The following is a 26,898-nucleotide window of genomic DNA, read 5'->3' as shown; positions in this document are numbered from 1 at the left end:
AGTTTTATTTATTTAAGTAATCTCTACACCCAGTGCGGGGCTCAAACTCAAGACCTGACATTAGGAGTCATACACTCCTCTGACTGAGCCAGCCATGTGCCCTTATAGTATAGTATTGTTAACTATAGTCACCGTGCTGAATGTGAGGCCCCCAGAACCTATTCATCTTACAAGGGAAGTTTGTACCTTTGGCCAGTATCTCCCCATTTCCCCTAAGCCTCTGGCAAATACCATTCTAGAAGTTTGGTGGTTTTAGATTTGACATATAAGTGAGATCATACTGTATCTGTCTTTCTCTGCCTGACATATTTCACTTAGCATAATACCCTCAAGGTCCATCCTATTTGATCAATTTCCCCTTCCTCCTTTCTTCCCTTTTCTCCTTTCCTCTTTCCTTCCCTGTCTCTTTCTTCCCTCGCTCCCTTCTTTATATCAGTAATAAATAATTTTTTTAAAGATTTTATTTATTTATATCAGACAGAGAGAGAGCATGAGTGGGCAGGAGGGGCAGAGGGAGAAGCCGGCTCCCCATTGAGCAGGGAGCCCAACATGGGGCTCGATCCCAGGACCCTGGGATCTTGACCCAAGATGAAGGCAGATGCTTAAACAACTGAGCCATCCAGGCGCCCCAATAATAAATAATTATTGTGATGACATCTTATGGTCTGGTCCTAGAGAAAGACCTTTAAAAAATGAATCTATATAATGCAGTAATTGCTGTAGAAAAGACCTATTGCAGACTCCATCTTTCTGAGGAAGTCATGTTTGGGATGAGAAAGGATAAAATGAGGGCCAGCCAAATGGAGTGGAGATAAAAGCATTTCAGGTAGATGGAACTTCCTGTGCAAAGGCCCTGAGGCAGGAAAGTGCTTCCATCTTTTATCTTTGTTCTGTCTCTCTCTCTCTCTCTCTCTTTTTTTTTTTTAAGATTTTATTTATTTATTTGAGAGAGATAGCGAGAGAGAGCTCAAGCACAGGGAGCGGCAGAGGGAGGGGGAGAAGCAGGCTCCTGGCTGAGCAGGGAGCCTGATGTGGGACTCGATCCCAAAACCCTGGGATCATGACCTGAGCTGAAGGCAGATGTTTAACTGGCTGAGCCACCCAGGCGCCCCGTTTTGTTCTGTCTCTTAGGACTCTGTCAGATAACACTGAAAAGAGTGTCTGGTCCATTATTAAATGCTTAGTAAATGTTACTTTTATTCCCTTCCTTCTATGTGACGGTCTTCCATGTATTGAAGTCAGTCCTTTTGTCTCTCCTGCAGTCTCATCCTCTGCAGGGTAACTATCCCTAGATCTTCTCAGTGTTCTTCTGGCATGTTCTGGAACGAAATTGGGGAAATGTTCACAAATTATTTTTTACAAATTTACATGATAATGTGAGGTCAGTATTTTGTGAACTGTATTCTGTGTTGTACCAGTGCTGATGATCAATGTGACTTTGTTTCCCCTGTGAATAGATTGAAATAAAATTTACACATGTTCCTTTTTAAAATATGCCAAGTATGAAGACGTACTGTTAATCCCATTACTCATCTAGTCATTTCTGTGGTTCTTCTGTCCTTTACTTAGCACATATTTCTTTTATATATAATTGAAATAAATCGAACCATAGCTTCACCCTGCATCACTCTTTGTGCATTCCATGCATATATAATTAAGAACTCTTCTGATCATTATTTTTAATGACCACATCGTTCCATAGTATAAGTGAACTAAAGTTTATTTGCTCATTTTTCTTTTGAGAAAAATTTTTATTATTAAAAGAAATCACCATAATTCACATCTTAACCTATAGGTATAGGTATATTTGGTTTTCAGATTATTTACTTAGGATCATTTCTTAGAAGTAAGTGAAATGTCATTACCGTTAAGGCCCCTGACACATAAAGACAGACATTTTGTTCTGTCCTTATAGGTGATGCCTCTTCTGTGGTTCGTCATAGCAGAGATTTGGTCTAAAGCCCAGGCCTCCTGTGGTTTAGTTCCATGTTCCTTCTGCTAGAAATTACGATAAAATATGATGGTATCTTTTCTTTTCTTTTCTCTTCTCTTTTCTTTCTTTCTTTCCCTCTTTCTTTTTAATCAGGGTAATTCTGGCCTCATAGAATGAATTTGGAAGCTTTCCTTTCTCTTATATTTTTTGAATAGTTTGAGAAGAATAGGTATTCATTCTTCTTTAAATATTTGGTAGTGTTCATCTGTGAAGCTGTCTGGTCCTGAACTTTTCTTTGTTGGGAGTATTTTGATTACTGATTTAGTTTCATTGCTAGTGATTGATCTGTTTGAATTTTCTATTTCTTCCTGATTCAGTTTTGGAAGGTTGTATGTTTCTAGGAATTTATCTGTTTCTTCTTGGTTGTCTAGTTTGTTGGCATATAATAAGATGGTATTTTCTCACTTAAAAAAGGACTTTATTTTTTCAGTCAAGTATTTTTTAAGGTACTTCAGTCACCTCCCAGGAAGGAAGTGTTGCAAGGTCATTTGATAAATTAACATTGTTTGGGCAATTCACTTTGTGTTTTAAGACTGGACATTAAGTCCAGCGAGGGATGCTACATACAAGTATGAAGAGTTAAATTATGGTATGAAATGTTAAATAACTACACTAAAGGTTTCTGTAAAGAAGTATTTATGTTTATTCTTAGCCCTTTGAGCAGTTCAGTAATCACGTACTTAGTGCCCATCTTGTGCCAGGGCCTGCTAAGTTTTCCAGGTACCAACACAAAGATCTTTGAGTAAGAGTCTGCTTTAAATTTTCTTAGCATTTCTCATATCAGCCTTTTCCTCTGAGGTGCAATCTTAGATTACAAGCTAAGCAGTATAACTAATACTAGTTACACTTTTATACTTCTAAATGATTTTCATGTACATCTTCATATGAGGCTCACGAAACAACTCAGAAGTAATTAGGGCAGGCAACTTTAGTTCAGAGTGTCAGTATGGAGCTTGTGTAGTTAGTGGTAGTCATAGAATTTGAAATCGGGTCCTGATTTCACATTTTTCTCTTGGTTCTCCTATACCATTTCTACCTCTGTGATCTCGCTCTCTTTTTAAAATTGAGATAAGATAGAGGTGTCTGGTCAGTTGAGATAGAGGTGTCAATCAGTTGAGCGTCTGCTTTTGGGTCAGGTCGTGATCCTGGGGTCCTGGGATCGAGCCCTGCATCGGGCTCTTTGCTCAGTGGGGAGTCTGCTAACCTCTGCCCCTCCAACCATATGTGCATCTGCGCGTGCACTCTCTCTCTCTCTCTCTCAAATAAATAAAATCTTAAAAAAATTGAGATAAGATATAGCATCGTGTAAGTTTAAGGTATGCAGTGTTTTGATTTGATGCATTTATATATTGCAATGTGATCTCCATGATTTGACCCCTCAATATCTGACCCACCAAAAGAACTTACCCTTTCTCCAGAATTATTCTCTCTTGATTTTTCCCCCTCTTCTTATCTGCTGTTACCTTTCCATCACATGGTACCCAGAGTGTATTTACTGTCTTCTCAGGAGCAAAACCCTTTTTATGGCTTTGTGTTTAGGACTAAAAGTTTGGATTACAGTGATCTCCCAGTCTTTGTGACTTTTCCCTTTGTTCTTTACCCAGTCACATGCAAAGTTTTATCCTAATTTGCCTTCCTTAATAAGCTAGAATGGATCTTATATATACAGAATGATTTTTAGAGCTTTTTTTCCCCTGACCTCCCAAATTTCAAGAGATGTCAGTTCTCATGCCAATTCATACCCCCACCCATGAGTTAGTTTACTTAGTATCTCCTATAACATGTGGTTAAGTGAATCATGTTTGCCCAGTCATATTTTCCTCCTTACTCTAGACATGGTCTTTAAGTCTATCTCCGAAGGTTTTTTCTAAAAAATTTATTTTTCTTTATTTGAGAGAAAGAGAGAACGTGTGCACGTGGGGGGAGAGGCAGAGGGAGAGAGAGTGTCTCGAGTGAACTCCATGCTGATTTGCACCTTACGTGGGGCTCCATCTCATGACCCTGAGATCACAACCTGAACTGAAACCAGGAGTTGGATGCTTAACTGACTGTGCCACCCAGGTGCCCCTATCTCTGAAGATTTTAGAGAAAAGGACAAATATTGAAAGATTTAGTAACTTCCATGATACCCTTTTTCTTCCTTTGCTATTCTAGCTATGAAGATAAATAGTTGGGTTCTTGTTTTTGCTTTTCCTCTCCCTCTCATGCACTTGATTTTTTTCCTGCTATGTTGAGTAGAGGTTATGAGGCTTGGATAGTTGCTCATTTGTTTTCCATTTCACGTTTCTAGCACTAATGGCAGGAAAAATCAAGACAGGTAAAAACTTCTATTTAAGTCAAACTTAAGATGGTTTTTCTAGAGGGGCACCTGGGTGGCTCAGTCGTTGGGCATCTGCCTTCGGCTCAGGTCATGATCCCAGCATTCTGGGATCGAGCCCCACATCGGGCTCCCTGCTCAGCGGGAAGCCTGCTTCTCCCTCTCCCACTCCCCCTGCTTGTGTTCCCTCTCTCGCTGCCTCTCTCAAATAAATAAGTAAAANAAAAACAAAAAAAAAAAAAAAAAAAAGATGGTTTTCCTTGAGATAGCGTTTGAAGTAGAAGAATCTTCATTTCTTTCCACTTTGAAGATAATAATTACTGGATAGGTCTTTTTACTCGTATATATAGAACTCTATTATGGTAACAGCAAATTTACATCGGAGTAATGTAACAAAATTAAATGAAAATGATTTTTTATTTTGCATTACTATTACTCTTATACAAGGGAACATAGTACTAAATTGGAACTTCACAAAGAATGTTTTGAAGCACTACTAGTAACCTCGGTGGAAACAAACAGGCCAGGTTTTTAATTACAATTATTATTTTATTTTCACTGACCATTAATTAGATTGTATGTAGAAAAACAGAAAAAATTAGGTAAGTTCATTGTTTTAATTAAGCATTGACTGGTTTTTGATAAGTTATACAGCATCCCAATTAGAATTCTATGCTCCATATTTTTATTACATTTTCTATTTTTGCTTTCAACTTGTAGTGTTTAAAATTCAATAAGATGTTAAGAGATAAGCCAGAAATGTAGACTATTACAGAAGCCTAGGAGATTTAGTTAATCTGACCTAGATGTTCTTTTGATGATTGAGATTTAGAATGTGAAAACAGTTCTCAATTTCAAAATGAAACGTAGGAATATCTGCCGTATAAGTCAGCTGTCCTGCCAGTGACAGGCAGATTAATCAGCCACAGAAAGGAAGCATTTACCATAAAAGTTGTGCTATTTAGATCATTGGCATTTGGATAAGCATAAGTTGAAGTTATAAGTATGTAGTCCTTGCATTTTGCCTTCTTCTAAAGAGGACTGCCCAGTATTTTTGCAAGGGCTTTTTGTATACATTTGATTTCATTTAGTTTCATTTTTATTGGTTTCATTTTCAGTGTAATTCATGTGAAATCAAAGAGATAATGTGAGAAAATCCTTGAGTAGAAATTGTGTGCAAATGTAAACATTAATGATATTTGAGAATATATTTCAGCACTTGATCTGTTCAGCATTTATTTCTTGTGTCCCACAGTGCTCACACTTGCACAGTCAGAATAGCACTTCTACAACCTCTGCTGTACCAGTTTTTCTGTCACTCTACCAAAGCTCTGAGATGTTAGTGTCTGCTTCAGTTCTTAATTTAACATCGTACAATATTATTTTAAGGAATAAAAAAATCATGAGGGCTTCTAAATAAAAGATCAGATTTGAGGGATCCCTGGTTTAGTCAACAGAGCTGCGTGGAGAAATCAGTGGAGGCGCCTCTTCTAGACTGGAACAGCCAGGGCTAATGAGTGTCTAGTTTTCTTATCATAATGATGTGATTGAAATGTAGTATTTAATGGGGAAACCCTCTTACACATGATGAAAATACTATAGTTAGAGTGACAAGTCTTTGGAATTATGTGTGAATTAGTTTGCCTTTTATTCCAGTATCCAAAATTATAAAATAAGTGCTTTGAAGCCAGAGTTCTTGACTAAACCCTAGTAATTTCTGATTGAGGATCTAACATATCTCAGTAATTGAAATAAACTAAGACTATGGACTAATTTTAAGTACTTAGCTTGTTTTAAGTACCTCGCTCTTTACACATTTAGTTTTAGATAGTAGGCAAGCATTTGTGGTAGTCAGAATACTTTTATCACTAAATTTTACAAAGCATGTTTCTTTTAAAAGTAAAAGCCATTGGCTTATTGTTCTGTTGATGGTTAATAAGTTTGTGTGACATTAATAATTTTTGCTTCCTGAATCCATTGGGATCTCTGAAGTGTGTGTGTGTTTAATTTGACATCTTTTGGAGTTGATTTAGTTCACCAAGTCAGGTTTCTTTCTGAACTAAAGAAAGTTTAACCATTTTAATATTTAAAGATTTATGGAATGCAAATTGACCTGCAAAGCAACATTTTGACATAACCCAAATCTTCTAGATACTGGTTAAATATAGGTTACTATTTATGCTCTGTTTTAATCCTAAAAGTCTTTGGTAACTGCGGTATTAAGTTAAAGGTTTCTTTTCTTATAGTATTTGTTTAGGAAGGAGGCAGCAAACTCATTAGAAGTGAAACTGTTTTCTTTGAGGGAAAATTAACATGTAGCTAAGCCTTACCCCATGTGTTGTATGATGATTTTATTTTACAGACTCCAGGCATTAGAGCTCGATCTGCAAGACTTCAGTGGTTTTGTGATAGATGTATTTCAAGTAATCAGGTTTGTGTTTAATTTCTGGTTCTGAGCACCTAAAATTGTGAGTAGCAAGCAAGTGTCCTTCCTACATGTCATGTGAGCATTTGGGGATTTCAGGACATGCATCATTATTAATGGAAGCAGCGTCATCTTGATTGTTTTCCAAATAAGCAGTAGCTTAATTCTTATTCCTGAGTTGCAGTAGAATCCCTAAAAATTTTAATTCGGGCCCTGAAGATTTTAGCTTGCTTTATCCTAGTTGTTGGCTTGAGCAGGCTCACCTTGTTTCCTTTGCAATTTAAATCTGCTTCAGTCCTTAATGACCAGAGGAGTCACTTATGGGAGCCCAGTGGAATTTCTACGTTACGTCTCCTCCAGTGCAGATACCTGTTCATAGCCTGCCAAGTGAAAGCCACAGGGGAAGAGGAGTGTTAACACTTGGGCGGGGGAGTATTCTTATTAATAAACAGAGGAGACACTCACTGAGTCCTCTACCGCAGATATCTTCGAATTCTTCAGAATGTGTCTTCATGGAGGTTCCCTCAACCAGAATATTGTTCGTGTTTTGTTCTTGACAACCGAGTCCTTCAGCTTTTTAACTTAACAAAAAAATTGAGTTTAATTGTGGTAAACTACATATATAACATAAAATTTACCATTTTAACCATTTTTAAGTGTTCACATCAATGGCATTAAGTACATTCACATTTGTTGTGCTTGGCTCTTTAACTTTTGAAGTGAAGTTAATCTGCCGTTCGGGTAAAAACTTGTTTGAAGGATTATTAAACTGAGATTTGTCAGCTATGAAATACATCCTTTAACAGTCTAGATCCATCTGTTGTTAATCTTATTTTTAAGGTCGAAGTTCTAGAAAAATTAGTGGAGCTGACACAGAAACTGTTTGAATGTGATAGAGACCAGCTGTACTACAGTCTGCTAAAATTATATAGTAAGTAATCTGACTCTTCCCCATGTTTTCATCTTGAAGCATTTATTCTGTTGAAGGCAGGTACAAGAAAGGAATATCAGGAAGGTCTAGTGATTGTCAAATGTGTGGTCTTCAACAGAAGCTTAAGTAGAGGCCAGATTGGATTTTATCACAGAATGTTATATTGTATCACTAGACACCATGCAATTTTCATAAATTCTGGCAATCTTACTCCAGTAATGAGAAGGTGAGAAAAGTCTTTATCAGGGCCACAGAATTTAATAGGAGCTTTTGAGGAGAGACTAATTTTTTTCTTTTTATTTAAGTCCTCCTGTAGACTTACCAGTCACTTCTGTAAATCACATCATCACTAACATGTTCATATGTATAAAATCCTTTTCCAGGGGCGCCTGGGTGGCTCAGTCAGTTAAGCGTCTGCCTTCAGCTCAGGTCATGATCCCGGGGTCCTGGGATTGAGCCCCATGTCCAGCTCCCTGCTCAGTGGGGAGTCTGCTTCTCCCGCTGCCTGCTGCTCCTCCTTGTGATCTCTCTCTCTGTCACTCTGACAAATAAATAAATAAAATGCTAAAAAAAAAAAAAAAAGAAAGAACAAGGGGCTAACTACTAAATAATCCCTCAGAACTGTTAAGCTGTTCAACCAACGATTTTGGACATGACTAGTGATTTTACAAGAATACGCACAGTTGTGGGGCTGTAGTTTATGGCTATATGACCAGTGAGTAACAACCGTTGGCACTGCGTGCACAGTCTCTATGCTATTGAACTAAGAGATGAAAATTTCTAGTTCAGCATTTTAATTGTAAAGTCAGTAAGTTTTTACATTTACTAATCAGATGGGGTAATTTCCAAATTATGGTCTGATTATGGTCTCTAAATAACCTTCCCTCTAAAAAAAAGGAATCCACGTCTGGGATTGAGATTATGCTACACAAGCCTGGATTGACCTTGTTCTGTCTGAAAACAATCAAAAACTAGAGAGGTGTGTCAAATGACATAGGAGCCAACGTAAAGGAGTCCCCACTGGTCAAAGATGGAACTTCTGAGCACCTAAAAGAGTTATGATTGCAATAAACTGAAACACAGATATATTTTTAAAAAATTCATGAACTCACAAATTAAAAAGAAAAAGATCAGTGGTCAACTTCAGAGATTCCAAGGGTACCAGCACTTAAACTCGGTAATTAGAGAGAAAAGGCATTGATCTCTCCCTGTGAGTGTATTTCATATTAAGTATAAAAGGAAGCCACAAAGCATAGAGTATGAAACATGTAGTGTATGAAACAATCTAAATAATAGGTATATATGAAAAAGGATAATAGATAGAAATATAGAAAAAACTGGAAGGATGGCCAGTTGACAAGTCACTTCTGAGGGGTAGACAAAATGACATGTCCATTTTTGATTCTGTACAGTATCATATTGCTTAAATCTTTAGTAATTTGGAATATACTCACGTTTTATTTTATAATGTTGAAGGGAAGCCACGCAGTGTAAAAGGAAACATCAGTGGCCGTAAGTACTTGAAGAAAATAGCACAAAAATACCTTCTGAGGTAGAACAAATGCCAAAGTTGCAAATATTGGTTTTTTAATAATAGACTTGAAAAAATTTTAAGGCAAAATTACAACTGTAAGTCAGTTTTATTTTCCAATAATATATACAAGTAATAAACTATCTGTATATATAAAAAAAAGAAACTGAAATGTTTAGAATACAAGAAAATATTCAGTAAGATGGTAAAAATATTGTCATCTTAAAAAAATAGTATTTTCTTTATGCAGGCGAAGGGTTGCTTCATTCATGTAGTATTTGTTACACATCTAGGAACTAAGATTGCAAGATTATCACAATGAAAGGTCAAAGTGTATTAGAAAAGATAGAAATAAAGTTTGAATTGTGACAGATTCTTTTGACAGATCATCTGTGAACATCCTACTGTACAGAGTAAATAGAAAATGAAATACTTTTAGTACAAGTAGTATTTAAAGGTATGAAAAGTTTCACTTTCTATTTCTTATCTAGACAATAGGAATGTTGGCTATCATAAACCATTGAGCAATGTGTATCTTTGTTTTGTGCCTGTTTCTGTCGTATGTTGTAATTCACAACAACATTAAGTGTGCGTGTGTATGTGTGTGGGGGAGTACCATTTTAAAACAAAGCAAAATTGTTCTTCAACTAATACCCAAAAATAATTAGGTCAGCCTCTTTCAAGGACTAAAATTACATCATGAGAAAGAATGAGCTTCAGTTGGTTGAGCGTCTGCCTTCGGCTCAGGTCATGGTCCCACAGTCCTGGGATCAAGCCCTGCATCAGGCTCCCTGCTTAGCGGGGAGTCTGTTGCTCCCTCTCCCCGCTGCTCATGCTTTGTCGCTCTCAAATAAATAAACAAATAAAATCTTAAAAAAAAGAAAAAGAAGGAAAGAAAGGAAGAAGGAAAGAAAGAAAAAGAAAGAGCTCATAGAAAGTTCCAGTAGGCAAAACAATTTTCTCAGAAATTCACAATCCAGGGGCGCCTGGGTGGCTCAGTCGTTAAGCATCTGCCTGCAGCTCAGGGTGTGATCCTGGCGTTCTGGGATCGAGCCCCACATCAGGCTCCTCCACTGGAAGCCTGCTTCTTCCTCTCCCACTCCCCCTGCTTGTGTTCCCTCTCTCGCTGGCTGTTTCTCTCTGTCAAATAAATTTAAAAAAAAAAATTCACAATCCAAAATAGGGATTTTTCAAGTACAGTAGGACCACAGTTCATATATCATTCCATATCATGTGTTCCTTTCAAATAAATTGAGTTTGTAGAGCTTTATAAATTATTTAACATGTTTAAGTGGTCCAAGGGCAAAATGAAAAGAGGGGGCCAACAAAGGGGAGCATGTTTGCTCTTCAGGAAGGGGAGGATCAGGGTTATCACAACCGCATTAACTATTTATAGCACTACAAAGGTATGAAGTATACAAACTGGGTTATAACATATACTTCATAGTAATGCTTCCTCTGACTTCCGGCCTTACAAGAGGCCACCCTCACGTTATAGGGTTCTTCAGACTATTGGCTCAAATACAGAGCAAAACACTGGAGGAAGGTGTCCAACAGAGCAGGGGGGGGATTAAGGAGAAAAAAATGGTAATAAACCTCAGAGACTACTTATTCCTGAAGGAAATTTTAAGATGAACTTAGAAGTTGTTTTCTTTTCTTTCTTTTTTAAAAAAGCATCAGCAGGGGCACCTGGGTGGCTCAGTTGTTAAGCGTCTGCCTTCGACTCGGCGTGATCCCGGGGTCCTGGGATTGAGCCCCGCATCGGGCTCCCTGCTCTGCTGGGAGCCTGCTTCTTTCTCTCCCACTCCCCCTGCTTGTGTTCCCTCTCTTGCTGGCTGTCTTTCTTTCTGTCAAATAAATAAATAAAATCTTTAAAAAAAAAAAAAAAAGCATCAGCAAAAGGTCATCTGCATAGGAAAAAGAGGTTTGTGAGGCTGGCCACCTCCACCTCCCCTGGACTACCATGGTACCTTGTACATCCTTCTAGTTGTTCTTTCACTTCGTGTTGTTAGTCTCGGTTACAGGCCTAACTGCACAGAGCACACCTTTTTATCTGCAGTGTCCTCCTCGATATCTAGCATAGTTTGGGATTACGGTCCTCTGTGGGAACGACTTTAACTGCTGAGACTCATTTGGATACATGCAGAGTTTGTTTTTCTTTTTTTTGAAGTTGGTATAAAATTAGAATTTAAGCATGAAATAGTTCCTCAAAAGGAAGAAAGGGGTGGGGAAGGGAAAGAATTAGCACTTGAATAAATACAGGTTATAACCCACCAATTAAGGACTAAACGCCTAAAACGAAGTTTTCTAATTGTATATATTCAGTAACAATCTCAGTTTTGTGTGCCAGAATTTGACCATTCAAGCCAAAGAATTGAATTTTAAGAATTTTAAGTTTCAAGAATTACAAAGTGAAGTGTGCACTTCGATGCAGCCAACAACTGAAATGTAAATTTTACAGCGAGTCTAATTTATTTCAACATAGGAGGTAAAGCTTCTAATGATTATAAATACAAATTCAAAAAGACAAATGAGTTAACTTATTCACTGCTGTCTGTGTTTGGTGAAGGAAAATTTCCTATGAGACAGACAAAATAATCTAGATCAAATGTCTGGGAGGGAGGGAGGAAATTAGATAGGTCACTGACTCTTCTAAGAGTTGTTCATCTCCACCCAAATACCTTAAAAGAGACTGCGAAGTTCCTAGATGTATAAACTGGAATTGATATACTAGAACATTGTCTGGTAATAAAGATCAAAAGTTTCAGAACACAAACACAAATCGAGCGTAAGGAAACAACTAAGGGTGTGAACAAAGATTACGGTACAAAGATGGCTGATGCAGCACTCTTTTATAATGTGTAAAATGGAATTCCAGTCACATGTCTAGCGTGAGGAGATTGGCTGGGTAAATTCTAGTATAGCTATTCAATGTAGTCATTTGTAGGTAAGAAAATGTTTATAATATAGATTCGGTCAAAACTGTATTAGAATATAATCACATTTTAAAAAACTGTTTAGTGATGAGTCTGCATTTTTCTGGACAAGATTTTTTTTTTTAAGATTTTATTTATTTATTTGACAGAGACAGTGAGAGAGGGAACACAAGCAGGGGCAGCTGCAGAGGGAGAGGGAGAAGCAGACTCCCTGCTGAGCAGGGAGCCCAATGTGGGGCCCAATCCCAGGATCCCAAGATCATGACCTGAGCTGAAGGCAGAGCTTAACGACTGAGCCACCCAAGGCACCCCTGGAAAAGGATCTTATACACATGAATATGTTAGTGATTATGTGATTTATAGAAGTGACTGGTAAGGTCAATGACTTGACCTTTTCTCTTTTCAAAATCTATTAGGATGTTTAAAAATAAAGTCATGATGATTAAGTTTTTGCTACTTGTGAAGATTAGGTTACCACATAAAAGGAACTCAGTTTTTCAGTAGGAAGGAGCCTGCCTGTTTCCTTCCAATAAACTTCCCTTGCCCCCAATACTTACTTAGTCTGATGGCATTATTTGTTGAGATAAAGAAATCTATCACACACAATGTCATAGACATTCTTCAAGTCAGCAGAAGAGACAGAATTCTCCCTATTCTACTAAGTGAAAAGGATTTGTTGATTTGACACTTTGGAAGGAAATCATACATTTGCGCACTTTCAATCACTTCAGACCTCCAGCTGTGTGTTATACTATATACATGTACACATCATCTTTCCAAAGGCTCACGGGCATAGTTGCATTGTTACCTATTTCGGATTTTGATTTCAGCAGTGGGCAATAGGCAGTGTCTCGGTTACTTTAAAAAGACAGACTTTTTATTAACATGATTTTCAAAGTGTGTAGTAAAGTGGGGTGGGGGTGGTTGTTTTTTAATAGGTAAGGAATTTCCATCGTTGAAAACTCAAAAGGCATACAGAAAGAAGTCTTTTCACCTTTGGTCCACAATCATCCTGTTCCTTTCCCTGGAAGCAGTATTTGGAACAATGCTTACTTAGCATCAAATAGGAAAAAATTCTAAACATTTTTATGAATTCAATTTAGTATGTTCATTAATTTCTGCTTATTCAAATTTTACAGAAATAAATGGTGACTGGCAAAAAGCTGATGCTGTGTGGAATAAAATGCAAGAAGAAAATATTATTCCGCGTGCAAAGACATTAAGATTATTAGCAGAAATCCTTAGAAACAGTAATCAGGAGGTTCCATTTGACGTACCTGAGGTAATTTGTTTTTAGCTCTAAGCATAACGGGTGTTGTTGTCGGTATAACTGTAGGGCATGATTAGCCCAGTTTTATACTAAAAAGATCACTCTACATACCAGGTTTTGTTTAACTGAATACTTTTATCTTTAAGTTGTGGTATGAGGATGAAAAGCACTCCGTGAATTCTTCACCACCCTCACATGCAGAAAGTAATATACAGAAAGATCTGTTGAATGCCTGCCAGCAAAGGAAAAGCAAAGGTAAATCTATATGCTGGGCTCTTCTAATAGCAACGTGGGATCTAAGCCCTTTCAGCAAATTAGTAGTGCTCTAGGACAGAGACGGAACTTAACGTATATTAGTGATTTTCTTTTGTTCTTTAAATTAACAAAGACATTTTGGGGTAGTTGGGAACACTTAAAAATCAACTGAGTAGTAGATAATGTTAAGGAATTATCTCATTTTTTTTTTAAAGTTTGTCTATTTTTTTTTAGTAATCTTTGCAGCCAACATGGGGCTTGAACTTAGGACCCCGAGACCAGGAGTCTCATGCTCTTCTGACTCAGCCAGCCAGGTGCTGCCTCTCATTTTTATTAGATACGATAGTGGTTTTAAGATTTATAGGACAATGTCCTAAGGTTTGAGATCTTAACGAAGTACTGAGAGACGAAAAAAAATGAGGGTATCTTTAATATATTTTAAAATACCTAAGTCATAAGGAACAAAGATAAAGCAAATCTGACAAAATGGTAGTAATTGTTAGATATAGGTGATGGGCATATGGAAGGGTCCATTATACTATTCTTTATATTTTTCTGTACGTTTGAAATCTTTTATAAAAAAAAAAAACTAAAATGGGCATACATTTTATCAAAAATTATACTTTGAAAATAGCATGATCATGAATGTTTTTTGGCAAATACATTTATTATATATTTCGTTTTTATTTGAAAGCAGAAAATGATTAGGACATTAAGCATGTCTGTTGAAGTGATCAAGCACTGTTTCAAGGTTGTTGACAGGACATGAGGTCTATATCTTATTCTTCCTTTTCTTTCACAGTAAACTTTCCTAAGTGGCATGCCTACCACTGTTATGACTCTTTAAAATTTTTATGACCATCTTGAACCCTCTGGTATCAGCTTGCCTATTACATTATAGACATTTCCATTTAGACTTCATTGTACTCTTTCAAAATCGTATATTACTTTTGTATCCTTTACTTTTGTTAATTTTTCTCCATGGCTAGCATTATCTTTAATTCCTTCAATTTTGTGTGGATTTTCAGGTAGGCTTTATGATGCCTTAACCATTATGCAGCAGACTTTTTTTTCATTTTAGTATTGACAGTCTTGAGCTCTCTGTTCAGTAGGAAAGAATCAGTTTAGAAATTTACAGAACCTCTTAATTTCTTAGTTAAAATTTTATGACACTAATAAAGGGTACGAGGAAAGAATAAGCTAAGCTTTTATGCTTTCTCAGTCATGAATAGTAACTTTGCCCTTTGGTTCATTTTCCTTTGTGGCATATTCAGTGTATACATCCTTGAGTCTTTCACCATGTATGTGTTAAACCTAAGTATAAAATTAATTATGACCATTAATACTATTTCAGTAGTGGAATTTTGATTAGACTGAAGTGAGTATAAAATTAGTGTATGTTAACTGTTTGTAGACTCTAGAACTCCTTCATATGTCACCTTTTTAAAAATTGTTTTAAGTAAAAACACCAGTTAACTCAATAAAAACAATGTAGTGTTTATGATATAAATGTACCCCTATTCTAGTTTTAATATACAATTTATATTTATTTTACTGGTTTTAATCCTGTTCTTCAGAATTTTTACTTTTGTGTATATCTCAGGATTTAAATGCTTAGCAAAATATGAATACTTCGAAAATTGATTGCTCACATTAGTACTTTATCAAATTTCTGATAGTTTCGTATACTTACTGACTTTCACACCAGAAACCTGTGATGAATGAGTGTGGGGCATTACAATGATAGCCTCTTTCTTTTCTTTTCTTTTTTCTTTTCTTTTCTTTTCTTTTCTTTTTTCTTTTCTTTTCTTTTCTTTTTTTTTTTAATTTTATTTTATTATATTATGTTAATCACCATACAGTACATCCCCAGATTCCGATGTAAAGTTTGGATGCTTCATTAGTTGCGTATAACACCCAGTGCACCATGCAATACGTGCCCTCCTTACTACCCATCACCAGTCTATCCCATTCCCCCACCCCCTCCCCTCTGAAGTCTTCAGTTTGTTTCTCATAGTCCATAGTCTCTCATGTTTCATTCCCCCTTCTGATTACCCCCCTTTTCTTTATCCCTTTCTTCCCCTACCGATCATCCTAGTTCTTATGTTCCATAGATGAGAGAAATCATATGATAATTGTCTTTCTCTGCTTGACTTATTTCACTTAGCATTATCTCCTCCAGTGCCGTCCATGTTGCAGCAAATGTTGAGAATTCGTTCTTTCTGATAGCTGAGTAATATTCCATTGTATATATGGACCACAGCTTCTTAATCCAGTCATCTGTTGAAGGGCATCTCGGCTCCTTCCATGATTTGGCTATTGTGGACAATGCAGCTATGAACATTGGGGTGCATATGGCCCTTCTCTTTACTACGTCTGTATCTTTGGGGTAAACACCCAGTAGTGCAATGGCTGGGTCATAGGGTAGTTCAATTTTTAACTTTTTAAGGGACCTCCACACTGTTTTCCAGAGTGGCTGTACCAACTTGCATTCCCACCAACAATGTAGGAGGGATCCCCTTTCTCCACATCCTCTCCAACAATTGTTGTTTCTTGCCTTGTCTATCTTTGCCATTCTAACTGGCGTAAGGTGGTATCTCAGTGTGGTTTTGATTTGAATTTCCCTGATGGCTAATGATTTTGAACATTTTTTCATGTGTCTGTTAGCCATTTGTATGTCTTCATTGGAAAAGTGTCTGTTCATATCTTCTGCCCATTTTATGATTTGTTTATTTGTTTCTCGTGTATTGAGTTTGAGAAGTTCTTTGTAGATCTTGGATACCAGTCCTTTATCTGTGGTGTCCTTTGCAAATATATTCTCCCATTCCGTGGGCTGTCTCTTAGTTTTTTTGACTGTTTCCTTGGCTGTGCAGAAGCTCTTTATCCTGATAAAGTCCCATAAGTTCATTTTATCTTTTATTTCTCTTGCCTTTGGAGATGTGTCGTGAAAAAGGTTGCTCTGGCCGATGTCATAGAAGTTGTTGCCTATGTTCTCCTCTAGAATTTTGATGGATTCCTGTCTCACATTGAGGTCTTTCATCCATTTGGAGTTTATTTTTGTGTATGGTGTGAGAGAGTGGTCAAGTTTCATTCTTTTGCATGTAGCTGTCCAATTTTCCCAGCACCATTTATTGAAGAGACTGTCTTTTTTCCACCGGATGTTTTTTCCTGCTTTATCAAAGATTAGTTGCCCAAAGAGCCGAGGGTCCATTTCTGGGTTCTCTATTCTGTTCCATTGGTCGATGTGTCTGTTTTTGTGCCAGTACCATGCTGTCTTTGTGATCACAGCTTTGTAGTACAGCTCGAAATCCGGCATTGTGATGCCCCCAGCTTTGTTTTTCCTTTTCAACAGTTCCTTGGAGATTCGGGGCCTTTTCTGGTTCCATACAAATTTAAGGACTATTTGTTCCAGTTCTTTGAAAAATGTCCTCGGTATTTTGATCGGGATAGCATTGAAAGTGTAGATTGCTCTGGGTAGTATGGACATTTTAACTATGTTAATTCTTCCAATCCATGAGCATGGAATATTTTTCCATCTTTTTATGTCTTCCTCAATATCTTTCAAAAGTGATCTATAGTTTCTAGCATATAGGTCCTTTACGTCTCTGGTTAAGTTAATTCCAAGGTAACGCATGGTTTTTGGTGTTATTGTAAATGGGATGGATTCCCTAATTTCTCTTTCTTCAGTCTCGTTATTCGTGTATAGAAATGCAACTGATTTCTGGGCATTGATTTTGTATCCTGCCACCTTACTGAATTGTTCTATAACTTCTAATAGTTTGGGAGTGGATTCCTTTGGGTTTTCCATATAGAGTATCATGTCATCTGCAAAGAGAGACAGTTTGACTTCTTCTTTGCCGATTTGGATACCTTTGATCCCTTTTTGTCTTCTGATTGCTGTTGCAAGGACTTCTAGTACTATGTTGAATAATAGTGGCGAGAGTGGGCATCCTTGTCGTGTTCCTGATCTTAAGGGAAAGGCTTCCAGCTTTTCCCCATTGAGAATAATGCTTGCAGTAGGCTTTTCATAGATGGCTTTTATGAGATTGAGAAATGTACCCTCTATTCCTACACTCTGAAGGGTTTTAATCAGGAAAGGATGCTGTATTTTGTCAAATGCTTTTTCTGCATCAATTGAGAGGATCATATGGTTCTTGAGTCTTTTCTTGTTGATATGATGTATCACATTGATTGATTTGCGAGTGTTGAACCATGCTTGCATCCCAGGTATGAATCCCACTTGGTCATGATGGATAATCCTTTTAATGTACTGTTGGATTCTATTAGCAAGGATCTTGTTGAGGATTTTGGCATCCATATTCATTAGAGAAATCGGTCTGTAATTCTCCTTTTTGAGGGGGTCTTTGCCTGGTTTGGGGATCAAGGTAATATTAGCCTCATAGAATGAGTTTGGTAGCTTTCCTTCTGTTTCTATTTTTTGAAATAGCTTTAGGAGAATAGGTATTATTTCTTCTTTGAATGTTTGGTAGAATTCCCCAGGAAAACCGTCTGGGCCTGGAGTTTTATTATTTGGAAGGTTGTTTATCACTGACTCAATTTCTTCATAGTTAATTGGCCTATTTAAGAAATCTATTTCTTCCTGTTTCAGTCTTGGTAGTTTATAGGTTTCCAGGAAGGCCTCCATCTCTTCCAGATTGTTTAGTTTTTTGGCATATAGCTGTTGATAAAAGTTTCTAATAATCCTTGCAATTTCAATGGTGCTGGTCGTGACCTCTCCCTTTTCAGTCATAATTTTAATAATCTCAGTCCTTTCTCTTTGTTTTTGGACAAGTTTTGCCAGTGGTCTATCAATTTTATGGATTCTCTCAAAGAACCAGCTTCTAGTCCTGTTGATCTGCTCTACTGTGGTTCTGGTCTCTAATTCATTGATTTCTGCTCTAATCTTGGTCAACTCCTTCCTTGTCAGTGGGTTAGGCCTGTCCCTCTGTTGCTGTTCCAGTTTCTTGAGGTGAGAATATAGAAACTGCATTTTAGATTTTTCTATTCTTTTGAGTGAGGCTTGGATGGCTATGTATTTCCCCCTTAGGACTGCCTTTGCAGTATCCCATAGGTTTTGGACCGTTGTGTATTCATTCTCGTTGGTCTCCATAAATTGTTTAATTTGTTTTTTGATTTCCTGGTTTATCGAGTCATTCTTGAGCAGGATGGTTCTTAGCCTCCAAGTGTTTGAGTTTCTTCCAGGTTTTTCCTTGTGGTTGAGTTCCAATTTCAGAGCGTTGTGGTCTGAGAATATGCAGGGGATAATTTCAATCTTTTGGTATTGGCTGAGACCTGTTTTGTGTCCCAGAGCATGATCTATTCTTGAGAATGTTCCATGGGCATTTGAATAGAATGAGTATTCTTTGGTTCTGGGGTGTAGTGTTCTATATATATCTATGAGGTCCAACTCGTCGAGTATGGCATTCAAAGCCTTTGATTCTTTGCTTAGTTTTTGCCAGGGTGTTCTGTCTATTTCTGATAGTGGGGTGTTGAGGTCCCCTACTATTACTGTGTTCTTATCTATATGTCTCTTTATTTTGGTTAAGAGTTGGCTTGTGTATCTTGCTGCTCCCCTGTTGGGGGCATATATATTAATAATTGTCATATCCACTTGTTGAATACTTCCTTTAAGAATAATATAGTGCCCTTCTGTATCTCTCTCTATGGCCTCTAGTTTAAAATCCAGTCTATCTGATATGAGAATTGCTACTCCAGCTTTCTTTTGAGGTCCATTTGCGTGGAAGATGGTACTCCATCCCCTTACTCTAAGTCTGAATGCATCTTTGGGTTCAAAATGAGTCTCTTGTAGACAGCAAATGGATGGGTCATGTCTTTTTATCCAATCTGCAACCCTGTGGCGTTTTATGGGAGAGTTTAAGCCATTTAGATTGATAGAGATTATTGACAGATATGATTTTAATGATGCCATTTCTCTTTAAAGTCTTTGTATCGGTTGTGACTTGCTGCTCTGTATCACTCTTGGGGCCTTTTTACCTTTATAGAGCCCCCCTTAATATCTCCTGTAGGGCTGGTTTCGTGGTTACGAAATTGGTTAATGATTGGCGATTTTGGAACGTCTTTATTTCTCCATCAATTCTGAATGACAGCTTTGCTGGATAAAGGATCCTTGGCTGCATGTTTTTCTCTGAAAGAGCTTTAAAAATGCCCCCCCAAGCCTTTCTCTCATTCCAGGTCTCTGTAGACAGGTCTGACGTAATCCTGATACCTTTGCCTTGGTACGTGAGAAATTTCTTTGCCCTGGCCGCTTTCAATACTGTATCCTTGGATCTAATATTTGCGAATTGCACTATGACATGCCGTGGCGTAGGTTTGTCCTGGTTGAGCTTGGATGGGGTCCTCTCTGCCTCTTGGACACGAATGCTTGTTTCCCTTGCTAGATTAGGGAAGTTTTCAGCTACAATTTGTTCAAATATCTCTTCTAGACCTCTGTTTTTCTCCACCCCTTCAGGGATGCCGATGATTCTGACATTGGATCGTTTCATAGAGTCAGTAATCTCCCGTAATCTACATTCGTGGGCGTGGATTTTTTTAAGACCAGCTTCTATTTTCGTTTTTTCTTCTACTAACCCATCCTCCAATTCGCTAACGCGTTCCTCTGCCTCGGTGACCCTGGCCGTCAGAGCCTCTAGTTTTGACTGTATTTGGCCCACTGAGTTTTTAATTTCTGTCAGATTCGCTCTCATTTCTGCCCTTAGGGATTCTATATTCTCAGCAACGCTTTCTCTGATGCTTTTTTCAAGTTTACTCATCATCTTGACCATTGTTGCTCTGAATTCCATTTCTGATAATTGGGATACATCCATATGTATTAATTCTGTGGCCGAGGCCAATTCTGTGGCAGAGGCCACAGACTCATTATCTTTTCTTTGCTGGGGGGGACTTCTCCTTCTCGTCATTCTGATGAAGAGAGATTGCAGGGTTGTCCAGAGCCCAAGTGTTGACTGGGACCCAGGCCGTGCGCCCTTGTTTTATAGAGATCTTAGGGATGTGGGCTTCTTCCTTAAAGAGTTTATTTATTTATTTGAGAGAGAGAGAGACAGTCAGCAAGAAAGGGAACCCAAGCAGAGGAGTGGGAGAGGAAGAAGCAGGTTCCCGGTGGAGAAGCCCGATGAAGGACTCCTTACGGAGCGTTGTGATCACACCCTAATCCGAAGACAGGTGCTTGGTGACTGCGCCACTCAGGCGCTCCGGGTTGTGGGCTTCTTGATTTTTCAGCCTGCCTTCTGGGGGAGGGGCCTGCCTGCCGGTACTCAGAAAACCCTGTTTGGGTAGAGTCTCTGTGTCCCTTGCGAGGGGGGATGGGGATGGGCACCCTGTGAGCCGGTATTTCCGGGCTTTTGTTCTCTGGCGGCTTTCCCTGGCGGTTTGCTATGCCTCTTCTGAGAGAGCAGCAGCGGCTGAAATTCAGCCTCTGTCTCAGAACAGAGGGATCGCGGATCGTTCTCCACTGATGTTCTGGCCACTTTAACTCTGTTTCTGTTGGTGCTGCTCAACCCTGCAGCATCCCGGGCTGTGCGCCCCACACCCGGCGTCCCAGCCCTCACTTCCAGGGCCGGCACGTCTCTGTCCTTTGTGTTTCCAACCCCGCCAGCCGCCAGCCGCCCCGCGCGGGCTCCCGGAGCTCCCCGTCTCAGTCTGGTGTCTCACGGGTGCTGACCGCGAGTCCGCCTGCTCCCCCGTGCAGGTGGCCCTCCAGCCGCCAGCCGCCCCGCGGACGCTCCCGGAGCTCCCGGTCTCAGCCTCGATCCAGTGAGCACACCGGAGCTCCGGAGCTCCGTGAGATGCTTGGTGGTGCACGCTCCCGGCTCACGGACTCAGTCTGCCGTTTCCAGAGTGCGGGTCCGCGGTCCGCCCGCTCCCCGGTGCAGGTGGCCCGCCAGCCGCCCTGCGCGCGCGCTCCTGGAGCTCGCGTTCTAAGTCTGTTGTCTCGCGGGTGCCGTCCGCGAGTCCGCCTGCTCCCCCGTGCAGGTGGCCCGCCAACCGCCAGCCGTCCCGCGTGCGCTCCCGGAGCTCCCTTCTCAGCCTGCTGTCTCAAGCGTGCGGGTCCGCGGTCTGTCCGCTCCCCCTTGCAGGTGGCTACCGCTTCCCGGCGCCCTGACACGGCGGCTCCCTCCCCCTTCTGTTTAGCTTCCGATATCTGTGCGCGGTTTCACGGCTCCCCGCTTCGTACCTCGATACTCAGCGCTGGAGATGTTCATTTGTAGAGATCGATGTATCTTCCTGTGTCTCAGGCTGATTCCGTGGATATTCCTGCTGGTCTGGTACCTATCCAGCTCAACTCAGGGAACTGGCTGAAAAAGGGGTCCCCTACTCCTCTGCCATCTTAACCACCTCCTCGCCATCTTAACCACCTCCTCTTTTCTTTCTCCAACAAATTGAGAATAGTAAACAGAGCCATACCAGTTTCATACAAAGACTATAATTTTAGGGGCGCTTGGGTGGCTCAGTCAGTTAAGCATCCGACACTTGATTTCGGCTCAGGTCATGATCTCATGGGTTGTGAGATCTGAGATCAAGCCCTGTGTTAGGCTCCGCACTCAGTGGGGAGTCTGCTTCCTCTCCCTCTGCCCCTCCTGCTTGTGTAGACGCGCACGTGTGTGTGTGTGTGTGTGTGCGTGCTCTCTAATAAATCTTTAAAATAAACTACAGTTTTAGAAAACAACTAGTAAGATTTCCTAGATTATTTTGTTAATGTTAAATATTCTGATTGTACTTATACATTTTCATTGAGCAAACTGTGCTTGTTGGGTATTAGACAATAATTGTGCTGCATTTAACTTCTTAGCTCCCTTAGAAGGGAGCATCATGGACTGAAGGATAGATTTTATCTGTTCTCCTTGGTTAAGATGCAGATATTAATGTCATACCTTTCCTCTCTAGTTTTCTCTGAGTTTAGAGTGAAAGAATAAGTTTTTGACATTGTCACTTCAGTTTAATTGAAGGGCTCTTGTAAACTGCCCTAACTCTGAAATACAGATACAATGTCTGCTTGTTCAGAAACCTCTAAAGTAGCTCAAAATGTTCTTCTGGGCATTAATATCATGCTCACTCCTAGCTGCATGTACTGTATTTCCTTACATTGAGCTTTATACCCACCGAAGGTCGTACATGATAGTTCACTGGGGTCCCATCTCTGTTGTGGTTTGTTTATACACAGCCGAGAGTGGATTATAGTTTCACTTGGATGTTTATAGCCAAGCAATTTTATTTCAGAAAAGTGTGACTGAAAAGTGTAGTTACTTCTCTTTTGGTAACATCTTTTCATTCACTGACAGTTATTGTGAACAAGTGAAATAAAACTGTTAATCAGTCAAACAAATGTTGCTTAGTTTACTTGTTAGATACCTGTATATTTGAAAATTGTATGTTTTTGTATAAGTCCTGTCGTAGCCAAATAATTTGATCTCCTAATTTTAGAATTATAGGCTATATTCACTTTAATGCTATTGTGTTGAAATGTTAACCATTGTAACCACCCACTTATAGATTAAAGATTGCTTTAAAATGCATCTTTTGCTCCCCTCAATCTAAATTATACCCCTGGTTTATTTGGACTTTACCACACATTTTGCAATTGATTTTGAAACTGGTATCATCTTTTGACAGACAAATTCAGAAGAGGTATTTCTCATTTTTATTGGCATGAAAATAATTTATTGACTTTAGAGAGCTAGTATGAAGAGTAATTTTAAAAGGAAGTCCTTTCAGGTACCAGCCATGTGGATTAAGTAGAGTGTCCAAAACTGTGACTTTGTTTTTATAAAGATGAGAAGGGTGATTGCATCCGCTGTTTTGGTCAGTGTATGTGTCTCCGGAGAGTGGTATGGTGGGTGGACATGAAAACAAACATATATGTGGCTTTGGGGCTTTGCTTTAGGGGGTTTTCCCTCCTTTTTGACATTTCAGAATAACGTCATCTCATTTTTTTGTTTTTTTTTCCTTCATAGATGCATATGCTATTTTCCTGAAGGCACAAAAGGAAAACATTGTGTTGAATAGTGAGACTTACAGCAGTCTTATAAAATTACTGTTGGAGAAGGATTGTTTCTTAGAAGCAGTGCAAGTGAAAAAACTGTAAGTATTTGTCCGTTTATTAAACCTGTCCCTTAAAGTATCAGCTGTCATTAGGATTTTCCTAATGATTTGTTGTATAGCAGCTGCTTAATTATCCTGAACTACACACAAAAAGCCTATGAAATGCGGTTCTAATTTTTTTTTTTTTTTTAGATTTTTTTATTTATTTGAAAGAGAGGAAGAGAGAGAGAGGGAGCATGATAGGGGGAGGGCAGAAGGGGAGGGAGAAGCAGACTCTGCTGAGGAGGGAGCCCGACATGGGACTTGATCCCAGAACCCTGAGATCGTGACCTGAGCTGAGGGCAGATGCTTAACCGCCTGAGGCCATCTATGCACCCCCGGTTTTCTGATTTTATGGGTATTTTTTAACCTATAAAAAAATAACCTTTACTGGCCCTGCACAGTGCAGTATATTTTCTTTCCTAATATAAGCTCACCACTCATTTATGAAGTCCATATACAGAAAAGTGATTTTTTCCCTTTATCATATTCTGTTTCTTGTTCAGCAGCTAGATTCACGAGCCTTTTGTGGTGGAAGGAGCCTGACACAATGAAAACACCCGAGGGCTTTGAACTTAGGCAGGGGTTCGAATCTAACTTGAAATCTCTACTGGGGAAATTACCTCCTATCTGTGAACCTCATTTCTTCTTCTGTGTGATGAGTGGATGATAATAAGACCTACATCAAAGATCCCTTCTAGGTGTTGAAGGACATAGAGTGAAGTAGAGAAAATACAGGCGTTCAACACATTTTAAATGCCTTTTCTCTTTCACTTTCTGTTGTGTTTTTTGTTTGATTTTGGATTAAAAAAAAAATCGTTGGGTGTTGGTGGTAGGGGTTTTGTCTCTGTCTCGCTCCTTAGAGTAAAATTAATCAGAAAAAGAATAAAGTTTTCTTACCTGGTATGTCAGTTAATGGACTCTGTTGTCTTATCCCCAAGGAGTTATCAGGAAAAGTTGAGTTATTAATCAGAAAGGGCCTAGAACGGAATAGATGACAGTGACCTGCTCTGTAATGTAGGCGTGTCCTGGTGATGAGTTAGCAGCCTTATTTTCAGTGGCAAGGTCAACCTTTTCCTAGTGTATTGCAAATTCTGAAATAATCTCTCTTGGCTCAACTTTGGCCTTCAAAATTTTTAAGTCACAGTACTTTTGAAATACTAGAGTCCTGACTAGACAGTGGACGCTTGGCATTCTTGGAGTTTGCTGGAAAATCTGCTAATGCTAGTGTTATGTTAAAGTTACGTTAAAGTTAAAGGGCCATATTTACTGTTTGTGTTTCATTACATTTTGAAAAATGTATATGACTGTTCTTGTCTGTGGAAATACATATTATACACAACATACAGTGTATATATAGGTACAATGTGTATAGATCTATGTACAATATGTATGTATACACACATATGCACACCATGTATATATGTCTCTGTGTCCATTTGTATGTCTATATCAAGGACAGTCACACGAAGACTTTAAAAGTTCAAGTCTTTATTCTCTATCTCATTTGCGTGTTTACTCAGTTGCTAATTAAGTTACGTTTCTCTAGAATACTCAAGAGATGCTCAATTAGTGACTTGGAAAATTTGACATTGAATAGCGTACCGTCATCTGTAATCATTGGAGTTATCAAGGGGGTGGGCGTTTTTCCTAAAATTACTTTTCTCAGAAAATTATTACCTAAACTCTCTATCCTAACACTGCCTGTAGTAATCAAAGGCATTCTTAAGCAACAGTGATTTGGGAGGAGCGGGGGGCAGAGAAAAGAGAGGAGCGTTTTGTGTTGAGGACTGGGTCTGATTAAGTGAGGGAATAGAAGCAAAGAAGGAAAGCTTATTTTAAATTTTAAAATACAGATTATCTTTTTTTTTTTTTCATTTTAATTGGTCTTGTCCTAGAACAGTGAGCCTCACGTTCTTGTAGCATGAAAAGATTCCCCACAGCCTACCCCAAAGGTTCTGATTCATTTGATCTGGTGTGGGGCCCAGGAATCTGCATTCAATAAACGCCCAAGTGATTCAGTAATCACATCTTGTAAACATTTGATCAGATACCGTTAATAGTGAATTGTACTGATGGAGCACATGTTAAGCACTTTAAAACAGACTCACAAAATAGAAAATTTTCAGAGGATAATAAGATTTAAAAATAGAGGCTTAAACGTTTTCTTGCCTCACGCTAGAGCGTTCATGCAGTGTACGTGCCTTTCGTTGAAGACGGCTCACTGGTGGATGGTTTTTCCAGCTGCAGTCATCACCAGTACGTGGGTCACAGAATCTCTCTTTGGTGGGACAGAACCAACATTTTGTTTAAATAGACTAGAAAATATCGAAGCACTTCGTGTTGTAAAGATCGCTCTGTGAGTTTTATTTATATGTGCACGTAGGTAGTGTGAAACGTTTCTTCTGTGTGTGACTGGATCCTGATCACACAAGTGTGAAAGCTGCTGATTGAGAAGATGTTTGCAGGCGCAGCCCTTCTAGTTCCCCTTCTGTGTACCATGTGTAAAATGTAGGTTGATCTTTCTTTCCCTCCTTCTCTAGATCTTCATGAAGCCTTTCTGTACTCTTGAGGGCACTTCTATCTTAGTTTTGTTATCCTTCCAGGAATATTTTGCATCTGCCTTTCACATACAGCTGGGTGGACCTAAGAGAATCCTAGATGCAAAGCTTTACCATGCCTGTAGGCACCGAGCCTGGGGATTAGATGCACATGCTTTGCCGTAACCGAAAAAAAATGTTATATCTTAACTATGAAAAATTGTATCTTGGGGGGTACCTCGGTGACTCAGTGGGTTGACCATCTGACTCTTGTTTTCACTTCAGGTCATGATCTCAGGGTCGTGAGATGAAGCCCCGCTTTGGGCTCTGCGCTCAGCTTGGGGTCTGCTTGAGGTCCTCTCTTTTCCCTCTCCCTCTCCCTCTCCCCCCACTTGCGCTCGTGTGTGTGTGTGTGTGCGCTGTCTTTCTCTCTGTCTCGCAGATGAATACACCTAAAACAAATGTATCTAGGGTCAGATCTACATTGGGTTATTTTGAAAGTAACTCTTGGCTGGAAATTCAGAAGTGGTAGTTGAAGTTCGAGTTATTCTAACGGGGTCATCTCTTCTTCCAGTTGTGTATCAGTGCTCTGAGCAAAAAAGAAT

General features: G+C 39.1%; 1 protein-coding gene across 1 annotated transcript in view; it reads left to right on the top strand.

The window, feature by feature from the left end:
- LRPPRC (leucine rich pentatricopeptide repeat containing) overlaps nucleotides 1–26,898 on the top strand; it is a 110,962-nt gene that overhangs the window by 64,847 nt on the left and 19,217 nt on the right. Inside the window, exons 26-30 of the mRNA XM_002912436.4 lie at nucleotides 6,673–6,741; nucleotides 7,576–7,666; nucleotides 13,273–13,415; nucleotides 13,550–13,658; nucleotides 23,627–23,753. Of these exons, the coding sequence (XP_002912482.2) occupies nucleotides 6,673–6,741; nucleotides 7,576–7,666; nucleotides 13,273–13,415; nucleotides 13,550–13,658; nucleotides 23,627–23,753 (539 nt within the window). The remainder of the gene's footprint in view (nucleotides 1–6,672; nucleotides 6,742–7,575; nucleotides 7,667–13,272; nucleotides 13,416–13,549; nucleotides 13,659–23,626; nucleotides 23,754–26,898) is intronic.

This window comes from Ailuropoda melanoleuca, chromosome 4, assembly GCF_002007445.2.
Source record: "Ailuropoda melanoleuca isolate Jingjing chromosome 4, ASM200744v2, whole genome shotgun sequence".
NCBI classification, from domain to species: Eukaryota; Metazoa; Chordata; class Mammalia; order Carnivora; family Ursidae; genus Ailuropoda; species Ailuropoda melanoleuca.
This window is presented reverse-complemented; position numbering and strand designations above follow the sequence as displayed.